At 51.6% G+C, this 10,589-nt stretch overlaps 1 protein-coding gene across 1 annotated transcript; it reads left to right on the top strand.

The window, feature by feature from the left end:
* The first annotated feature begins 6 nt into the window (after window positions 1-6).
* SPACDR (sperm acrosome developmental regulator) lies at window positions 7-3,694 on the top strand. Its single transcript, XM_024745385.1, has 3 exons — window positions 7-910; window positions 1,175-1,501; window positions 3,229-3,694. Exons 1-3 carry the CDS (start codon window positions 857-859, stop codon window positions 3,460-3,462), a joined length of 615 nt encoding a protein of 204 aa, XP_024601153.1. The 5' UTR covers window positions 7-856; the 3' UTR covers window positions 3,463-3,694.
* The last annotated feature ends 6,895 nt before the right edge of the window (window positions 3,695-10,589 follow it).

Genomic DNA, 10,589 nt, shown 5'->3' with positions numbered 1-10,589 from the left:
GGGGGGCCCTGAATGGGCCCCTTGTCTCAACTCTGGGTGTGGGCCAGGCTCCCCGGGCACACGGTGCCCTCGCCAGGCCTGGCTGGCCTCCGTGGCCTCCACCCCCAGCTGGCTGAGGATGGGGCCCTGTGGGTGAGCAGGCCCCTCCCTGACAGCCTCGGCTCCGGCCCAGGCGGAAGAGGCAGGTAGGGAGACGGACCCCATCTAGTGGGGAAGCGGGAAAAGCAGCAGCCTCCACTTCAGGAGAACCGTGGCCCCACTAGAGGGGACCTGCTGAGAGTGGGATCCTGGAGGCAGACCTGGTTTGTACTCCTTGCCCTGTGGCTCCCTAGGTTTATGACTTGGGCAGCTTCTTTGGTTTTTCTGACTCGCAGCTTCCTCCTGGGTAAAATGGTACTGACAATAATACCTACCTGAAGGGCAACTGGGAGGGTTACATGACATCAGACATAGGAAATGCCCAAGGAGTACCAGGTGCTCAGTAAATGTTAGTTTTCCTTCCTTGGATTCGGGGGAAGGAGGGCCAAGGGCGCAGGGATTGGCTCCGGGGGTCCTGGAAGGGTCTCGGGGGTTGGGGTCAGGGCCAGGCAGGCTCTCACAATGGGCTAGAACTCTCCCTCCCTCTGGGTTCTCATCAACTTTGACTCCTCTCCCTGTCCCAGGGAGGGGAGGAAGGGCCTAGGATGAGTCACTGGGGGGATTTTTCCTCCTGGATTCTCTATTTCTTTCTTCACTGCTGTGCTAGAGGCTCCCCAGAGACCCCTTAGGTGGCAGCCACTGGCTTGCAGCCTGTCCTCCTCCCCACTGAACTAAATGCCGGTTCTGCCCCCTACTTGGGGCTTGTGTATCGGAAGAAATGGCTGTGGTCCTGAGGTTCTTCCGATGGATTTGGTGCAAGATTAGTCACTTGGTGAGTTTCAGAGATCGCCCCTTCCTCTTGCCCTGCTGGGGTAGGAAGTGCTGGTCAATGACCTCTAGGTCACAGAAACGCGCACTTCCTCACCTGGCCTCCCTCCTCTCCTGGCCACCTGTGGCCAAACAAGATGGAGAGGGAGGTGGTGAGGGACAGGACAGCTGGGGAGGAGGCTCCTTCTCCTCTGGGCCTTCCCTCCTGACTGTTGTCTCTTGCTCTGCCCCTCACTTCTGTCTGTCCTCTCCCCGTCTCGGTTCTTAGGTCTTCTTCTGGAAACACAAAGCTAAGTCAACCATCGTAGAACGCACTGACTCCAAGAAAAATGAGTTGAAGGTGGAGAAGACTTCCAGGGTGTCTGAGACTTTCAAGTTGGTTGAGTCCCCCAAGGAGGCTAAGGTCTCCAAGATGGATGTGTCCTCCAAGGTGGCTGACCCCTGCGTGTTGGCCAAGACCACCACGGACGGGGCTGCGGTGGAGGCGGGCCATGGGCAGAGATCGCTGTTGCAGCTGCCCCGGACTGCCGTCAAATCTGTCTGCACGCTCATGGTCTCCACCCTGCGGTCTGGCTGGCAGATGTGCAGCTGGAAGGTCAGCACGTTGTCCCCCTTGTCCCCAGCAGCACCCTCTTCCTATCCCCCATGACTCATTCACGCTGGTGGGAATGTAAAATGGTGTGACCACTCTGGAAAAACAGTGTGGTCAGTTCTTCTAAAACTAAACATGCGGTTATCATATGGCCTAGTGATTGTACTCCTGGACATTTATCCCAGATAAATGAAATTTTATGTTCACACAAAAATCTGTACGTGAACATTCATAGCAGCTTTATTCATAAGAGCCCAAACCAACCCAAATGTCCTTCAATGGGTGAGTGGTTAAACTGTGATATATCATGGAATGATACTGCTCAGCCATAAAAAGGAACAAACTATTGATATATGCAACAACTTGGATGGATCTCAAGGGAATTATGCTGCGTGAAAACAACCAATCCCAAAAGATTGTATATCGTATGATTCCATTTATACTATATACCATTCCAGAAATAACCAAATTAGAGAAGTGGGGATCCAATTAGTGGTTTAGTGGTTGCCAGGGGCTGCGCATGGAGGGAGAGACGGGGGAGATGGGTTGGTTATAAAAGGGCAACATGAGGAATCCTTGCGACGATGGAAATCTCCTGTATCTTGACTATGGTAGTTGAGTTCATGAACCTGCACGTATCATGTAAAATTGGGAAGAATTCAACACACACACACAAATACAAGTAAAACTGGAGAAATATGAATAAATTCAGATCAGTGGATTGTATTGATGTCAGTATTCTATGATACTACTAGAGTTTTGAAAGATTTTACTATAGGGGGAAAATAGGTAAAGAGTATAAGTATTATTTCTCACAAGTGCACGTGAACCTACAATTATCTCAGTCAAAATTTTAATTTAAAAATGGAAGTGTCTAGGTTACTACCAAGTCAATTTATTTTGGTTTTGAATTAGGTATTACTGCATTAATAATAATTTTTGAAAGTTCACCTGGGGAATTCCTTGGCGGTTCAGTGGTTAGGACTTGGCGCTCTCACTGCCGAGGCCCAGGTTCACTCCCTGGTCGGGGAACTGAGATCCCACAAGCCGCGCGGTGTGGTCAAAAATAAAATAAAATAAAATATTCTGGGCCGGGAGAGAGGCATCAGGTAGAACAAGTTAATGGATTGGAGTGATATTTAAGAGGTAGAATTGTTGTCCCACGTGGTTGATTGCATGACGGTGAGGAGCGAGGGAGAGACAGACATGAAAACAGGCTGGAGCCATTCACTGGAAGGAGAGCCGACTTAGGGGAGAAAGTAACGACTTTAGGGCGTTGGGACAGGATGTGTTGAAGTGTCAGAGGGACATCTACAGGGAGACGTCTAGGAGGCAGTGGGATATACAGGCCTGGAGGTCAGGCGAGAGCTTTGGTTTGGAGACAGAGTTGGGGGTGTCATTCTGGCCTTCATTTTAATGCACTCTCCATGGAACCCTAGTGGGGACTCAAAGGTGGGTCGGACAGGGTCCCTGTCTTCCAGGAGCTTGCATGGTGGTATTGAAAACAGATGAGTCCGCAGAACAAATAGTGCATAAAATGTGTTATGACAGGGTGAACACCAGAGTAGAGACAGGCCGAGAAGGCTTCCTGGAGGAGGCGTTGCCCAAGCTGAGGCTTGACAGGGCAGGTGGAATTAGACAAGCCTTTGCCGTTTATCTGCAGGTGGTTCCACCAGTGGTTTCCCCCTAGACCAAGCTGTTCATCTGTGCTCATCTTCTCTCTTTCACAGTCATCTGTGAGTTCTACCTCAGTCACCTCCCAAATGAAGACCGGGTCCCCTTTGGAGTCGAGAGGGACTGAGATGCTGCAGGAAGTGTACCTGGTGCTGTGGGCCATTCGGAAACAACTGCAGCAGCTGTCCCGCAGGCAGGAGAGGCGGCGAGGGCGCCACATCCGGGCCCACATCTGTCCCCAACCTGACCCAGTTCAGGGCTTGAGACAGGATTCCCAGAGTCCCCTCTAGGGGGGAACCCCACATCCTCAGAAAGCCCCCACCTCACTCTTAGGTAAGGTTGATAGGAGAGGTTAGGGCAGCAGGCCAGGAGTTGTGGGTGAGGAGAAGTTTTCAAACCGTCACCTCTCATCGGGACCCCAAGGCTTGGCCTGGGGTCCCACGTACTCTCCTTCATTCCTTTTATTCAATTTGTAAAAAATTATCAAAATGTTGGGAAATAAATATCGGAAATTTCTGAGTAGAGGTAGAGTGTGTTTGTGGATGGCCCGAGGCACTGAGGGGAACTTGGGTGGGATAGGGAGGGGCACCTGGGGCGCTGGCCCAAATACGTGTGGGAGTAACGGGGGTGGGGGTGGCGGGCAGCCCCCCACACACTTTTTGGGGCTGAATTGCCTTTGGCAACTGTGCCGGGCCAGTAACGATAGTCTCAGAGGCACCGGTTCATTGAGGACATGCTGGGTACCAGGTGCTGAGCCTGGGCTCTCGCTGGAAATCCTACAAGACAGACTGTTGCTGATGTTACGGGACTTGTCCAGGGCCCTACGGAGAACGAGACCTCGCTGGAAATTCCGCCTCCTCAGCTGGTCCACTGCCCTGCCTCTCTGGCGCTCTTGGGCCCGGCCATGGCGAGGGTCAGGGTCCCTCACTTGGCGGACGCGCACACGCATCAGGCTCTGTGGGCCCCGCGCCTGCCGAGGGCGGCCGAAAACTACAGCTCCCAGGGTTCCCGGCGGTGAGGCTGGGCCGCCGGGCGCAGAGGGCCCGGGCCGGGGGCCAGCAGTGTCGCGGTAGGAGAGCGCGGGAGGGTGTCTGCCTGGCGCCGCGGGAGCAGAGGTTGGAGACCGTGGCGATCTGGTGCGAGGTTGGGGGGCGGGGGCAACACGAGGGGAGACCGTGGAGCCTCAGGTCCCCTCTCCGCCTTAGCCTGCCCTCTTGACGGGCCACGCGAGGGCGCAGAGGTGGCTCCCCAAGGAAAAGCAGGGATATTTCACGAGACGATAAAATTCGGGGATGTCAGAATTCACAGGGCTTGGAGGTGGGGGAAGGTGCAAGGGCTGGCAGCCGCGCCCGAGCCTAGGGGGCAGCAGAGGCCCTGGGGGCGGGGGAGGGACGGCTGTGCTATTGGGTCTTGCTCACCGAGAAATTAGGTGTGAGCAGGAGGCGTGAGCAAAGCTGGGAGCCGGTGAGCAGCAGGGATGGTTTGCTGGAAGCGCCCAGTTCACTAGAAAAGTCAGCAAACTCTCCTCCTGGCCCCCAACCCCACCCCCCGCAGCTCTGGCAAAGTTGGACACCATTGCTGGGAATTTGAGTGGCCTTTCCCAGAAGTCCGGAGCAGCCCCCGGCTGCTGTGCCCGATGCCCTACAGCTCTGCTACCCTGAGCCTGTTAGCTGTGCACCGCACCCCAACATTTACAGCCCTCGTAATACCACCCACCACTTATTAAACACCTACTGTGACTATTTTTATGTCTTGTTCTAAGTACTGTAATTCTCACAGTGGCTTTATGATGAAGTATTATCACTTCCATGTTTTAGAGAGGAAAACTGAGGGACAGAAAGGTCATATTTAAGGTCATGCAGCTTTCATTCATCCAACGAATGTCTAGCTCACACAGGACATGTTACATACATGTTACATAGCAGGTGTTCAATACATGAATGTGGTGGCTTCTCCAGGAATCAGTTCTGAGGTTAGCCTGAAGCCAGTCAGGCCCTCAAAACATTCTAATACACAGGGGCTCAATTGTGGGGCTTTCAATCACCAATTATTCACCGCATCTCCATTGTGTGCCAGGAACTGTTCTGGGGCCGAACAGGCCATGGTGGGTCTGTCCCAGGAAGCCTGGAGGACTAATGGGTCCCAGGGTTTTGGAGTAGTGCCTCACTGTCTAAGGTCCAGAATCAGCCCCTCCAAATCCTTAGAGATATGCTCCTCTTCCTATTGGGGACCTAATAGGAAATTTCAGTGAGAGGAGGGTAGGAAGGCTGGGCGCCCCTGAGGGTCACTAGTAAATAGCCTTGCAAGTAGCTACAGGCCCAGGAGCCAATGGGCTTGAGGCTGTGGGCTTGTGGGAAGGAATACACCTCCCATTTTTCTCTGGCTTCTTCAGCGTCGTTAGGATGTAAGGGGAGGAAAGGAAGGTGAGTTCAGCCAGCAGCCACGGGAGCTGCTGGCACCTCCCACCGTCTCTCCCTCCCCAGACATGATGGAGTCCTGTCTGGGCTTGGCCAAGCGGGGGCAGGAAACTCATAAACTCATGGGAGAGAAAGGGATGGGACGGAGGGGGAAAGTCCATAGAACTTGCTTTTCCTAGATGTCCCAGTGCACCCAGGCAGCCTCCTTCCTCCCCATCCCAAGTAATCTAGTCCAGAGCCCTGGAGAAGGCCCGTGTTGGGACGTGAGGACGATATTCCCAACTGGGGGTAAAGCATATAGGATCTCCTGGGGTGGAGATTTGTGTGGGGGGTGGGATTCTTACCTACCCAGCCCTTTCCTGGTAGAGAGCAGTGGGGGGACAGTGTGAGCCCTGGGGAAATCCTCCTGATGAGCCTTTTTTTTTCTTTTTGGCTGCGCTGGGCCTTCATTGCTGCACGTGGGCTTTCTCTAGTTGCGGAGAGGGGGGACCACTCTTCGTCGTGGTGCGCGGGCTTCTCATTGTGGTGGCTTTTCTTGTTACGGAGCATGGGCTCTAGGCGCAAGGGTTTCAGTAGTTGTGACATGCGGGCTCAGTAGTTGTGCCACATGGGTTGCTCCACAGCATGTGGGAAATTCCTGGACCAGGGCTCGAACCTGTGTCCTCTGCAGTGGCAGACGGATTCTTAACTACTGCGCCACCAGGGAAGTCCCCTGATGAGAGTTTTGAGCAAAAATCCCACCTTGGCCAAAAAAAAAGAAAAAGACAAAAAAGGAAAAAAAGGGACTTCCCTGGTGGTCCAGTGGTTAAGAATCCGAGTTTCCATTGCTGGGGGTGCAGAACTACTGGTTGGGGAACTAAGATCCCGCATGCCATGTGGCACAGCCAAAAGAAAAAAAAATCTCGCCTTGGAAACTCGGTGCTTTATGTCCACCTAGAGGGGTGGGATAGGGAGGGTGGGAGGGTGATGCAAGAGGGAGGAGATATGGGGATATATGTATATGTATAGCTGATTCACTTTGTTATACAGCAGAAACTAACACACCATTGTAAAGCGATTATACTCCAATAAAGATGTTAATTAAAAAAAAAAAAGCTCGCCTTGGACACCTTGCCCTCCTGTCCCCATCAGACCCCAAGCACTTCCCCTCCCCCAAGGCTGCTGGACTCCATGAGGCAGAGGTGGTAGGGCTATAGGTGGGCCCAGCTGGGACCAGGGGTCTTGATTTTCAAATCCCACCCATCCTAATGGGGCGGGGGCTCCTGGAAGTGTGGGAAGCAAAGGAGAGTGCTGGTCCCAGCTGCCCCTGCTCTATTCTCAGTCCTGCCTAATCTCCCCTCCACCCCTTCATCATCAGATTTCCTGAAAATGTCAGATCTCTTCTTTTTCCCTGGGATCCCTCTACAATCTATTCATCACACAGCAAAACATGTCACTGCCTTGCTTAAACCTTCCAATGGCTTTCCATTGCCCTTGGAACAAAACCCAAACTGTCCCCTTTGTTTAAAATGCCCTTCTCTCAGATCTTGTCATGGTGGGCTCCTTGCCCCTCGGGCTTCTGTACAGACGTCGCTATGTCTTTGTGGACTCTTGCCCTGACCACCGGACCTACAGATTGGGAGAGAGCCACTGTCAAGGTCATCCTCTATCTCTCACCATGTTTTATTTTTTCATAGTACTTAACAGTATCTGAAATTATCATATTGATTTGTTTACCAGTATACTTGGGTGGCAGCAGTGGAATGCAGTAGTTAAGAACATGGGAAGTGGTTTAAGCGAACACTTCCTTGATGTGTAATCTTGGGTAAATTGGTTAACCTCTCTGAGCCTTGGTTTCCTCGTTTGTGAAGTGGGGCGTGGTAGTAGTACTGGTGTCATAGGTCTGTCATGAGGGTCAGGGAGATGATGACTGGCACACCGTAAGGGCTCAGTAAATGTTATGTGCTATTATGATGCTAATGGTTATGATCTATGGTTTATGATTATTATCTCCGTGGCCTAAAACAGCACTGAGTGAACCAGAAAGTAAACCTTCACCTAGTGTGTGGGAAGCACTTTCCAAACAGCTCTCTGGTGGAGGGAACGCCAGTTTTGGAAGTGACAAAGAATGGCATGTGCCGTGAGTAACAGGAAGAGTACTTGAGAGAGAGTCAGGAGATCCTGGTCCTGGTCTCAGTATTGCTGCCACTTTGCTGTGGGACTCTGGTGAATCCCTCTCCTTCTTTGGGCCTCAAGCTCTTCAGATAAAATGATGGGTTGAAACGGCTGGTTGATCTGTCCCCAGCCAGCTTCCAGGGGGTTCCAGTCGGGTCCTGTGCTCCCTTTATCCACTGCATGCTTTTCAGTTGGGGACACATGGTGCCTTTAGCTCCCTCAGCTCTGCTTGCTAACAGTTCAAAGCTGCCACAGAGGGAGTTGACCCAGGGTAAAATATTCTTGGTTTAAGCCTTTGAACCCAGAGACAAAGTCCCAGCCCTGGACACTGGATCATCTTTCTACCCCTGTCCTTCCCTCCCCTTCAGCCTCATCCACATTCGTATTTGAGCCCTGGGGGAGGAGAGCGAGTCCTGAGCCCCGCTGTGGGCTGGGCACAGACATGAAGGTCTTGGCCTCAGACACGCAGGCAGGGTGTGTGTACAGCTGGAAGTACACACATGGATGTGCCTGTGTGCACTTGTGGGTCTCTGTAATATTTTAACTTGTTCCTGTTTTCCTCTCAGGAGTGGCAGGACTGCGATTAATTAGAGGAAAAGGTTGTAGGATGGCAGGGCTGGCATTCTCTACCCTCTACCTAAGGGAAGATGTCACCTGTCAAATGAGATATTAGTCTCTAGGACTGTTGTAGGGCTAGCTTCCTTTGTCTACCCCCTCCTCCCAAAATAGGCACATGGTCCCCCAGGACTTGAGGGAGGAGGGGGATGAGAGGGGAGCACCTTTGGGTTTCAGAGGGCTGGAGCTCTTCCAAGGGGCCAGGAAGGCTGCAGGCCTGGGAGCAGGTGTTTCTGGTGGTGGCCTCATGCTAAGTCCTTTGTCCCCTGGGTCATTGCTGCCCAATTTGCCAGCGCTGTCTACTCCTTACTGGAGCTGCCTATCTGCTCACTGGGTCAGTCTGCGGGGACAGGGTAGACTGGCTGGTAAGACCTCCAAGGGAGGGGCTCTTTTCTTCCCTTTTCTGTCCTCTTTGTTTCAAAAGCTGAGCCTACCTGCCCCACACCTGTCTCCCAGCTCACCTGGGATGCTGTGTCTGTCTCCCTGCTAAAGCTGAGTCCTGGCCTGCCAGTCTCCCTTTCCCTCAGTTCCTCCTGGAGCAGGTGGCTGCAGAGGGGCAGGTTTTGGAAGGCGGGGATCGGTCTTTTTGTGTTGAAGGAGGAGTCTGTGCCTTGTGTAATGAGGTGTGACGTGGGTTGGGCTTGCCCAAGCTGGGGCAGATGGGGCCCTTAAGAAGGTTGGTTCCCAGGGTGCAGGGAGGTCTGCACCACCCTTCTCTGGATTTCTCTCCTCTCCTGTAAGACCCAGTTGTTTTTCTTTTACCGTTTATATGCTCTGACAATTTTTCTAGTCTTTTCTAGAGACCCACAGAGTTTAAGCGTTTGCATTCTGGAGCCAGACTGCTGGGTTTTGAATCCTGGCGCTACCACTTACTAGCTCTGTGGCCTTGGGCAAGGTGCTTAACCTCTCTGTGCCTTAGTCACCTCACCTATAAAATGGAGATGATATGGGAATGATGTGAGAATTTAATGAATGAATGCATTGAAAAAACTTAGAAGAGTACTTGCTACATATTATGTGCTGTATACATGTTTAGTTTTGTTATTATTTCTTTGTCGAGAAACTCTTTAAATGTGAGCGGCATCGGCCCTTTATGATATGAGTTGCAAGTATTTTAACATAGTCCTCTGTTTTCTTTTTTTTAAACTTTTATTTAGAAATAACGTGGATTCATATGCAATCGTCAGAAATAATAGAGCTCTTGTATACCCTTCATCCGGACGTTACTCAGTGATAGCATCTTGCGTAACTGCAGTACAATATCACCGCCAGGAAATTGACATTAATGCACTCCACTGACCTTATCCAGATTGCACCCATTTTACATGTACTTATTTGTGTATGTGTGTGTGTGTGTATTTAGTTCCGTGTAATTTTATGACATGTAGATTCCTGTGACCACCACCACCACAGTCAAGATACAGAACAGTTCCATCAAAGGATATCTTTCCCTCTCCCCTCCGTAACCTTTGGCAACTACTAACCTGTTCTCCCTCTGTATAATTTTGTCATTTCAAGAATATAATATAAATGGAATTCTGTAGTACATAGCCTTTTGGGATTGGCTTTTCTTCATGCAACATAATTCCCTTGAGATTCATCCAAGTTGTGCATGTATCAATAACACGTTCTTTTTTTTTTTTTTTTTTTTTTTGCGGTACGCGGGCCTCTCACTGTTGTGGCCTCTCCTGTTGCGGAGCACAGGCTCCGGACGCGCAGGCTCAGCTGCCATGGCTCACGGGCCTAGCCGCTCCGTGGCATATGGGATCTTCCCGGAGCAGGGCACGAACCCGTGTCCCCTGCATCGACAGGCGGACTCTCAACCACTGCGCCACCAGGGAAGCCCCAACACGTTCTTTTTTATTGCTGACTAGTATTCCATGGTATAGTTGTTCCACAGTTTGTTTAACCAGCCAATGAAAGACATTTGGGTTTTTCCAGTTGGGAGCTCTTCCAAATAAAGCTTCTGTGAACATTTGTATGCAGATTTTTGTGTAAGTTTTCACTTCATGCACAAGTGTGCAATTGCTGGGTCACAAGTTAAGTGTGTGTTTCATTTTCTTAGAAACTGCCAGGCACTTCCCTGGTGGTGCAATGGTTAAGAATCTGCCTGCCAATGCAGGGGACACGGGTTCGAGCCCTGGCCAGGGAAGATCCCACATGCCGCGGAGCAACTGAGCATGTGTGCCACAACTGCTGAGCCTGTGCTCTAGAGTCCACGAGCCACAACT

Source organism: Neophocaena asiaeorientalis, unplaced genomic scaffold (genome assembly GCF_003031525.2).
Source record: "Neophocaena asiaeorientalis asiaeorientalis breed wild unplaced genomic scaffold, Neophocaena_asiaeorientalis_V1.1 scaffold461, whole genome shotgun sequence".
NCBI classification, from domain to species: Eukaryota; Metazoa; Chordata; class Mammalia; order Artiodactyla; family Phocoenidae; genus Neophocaena; species Neophocaena asiaeorientalis.
This window is presented reverse-complemented; position numbering and strand designations above follow the sequence as displayed.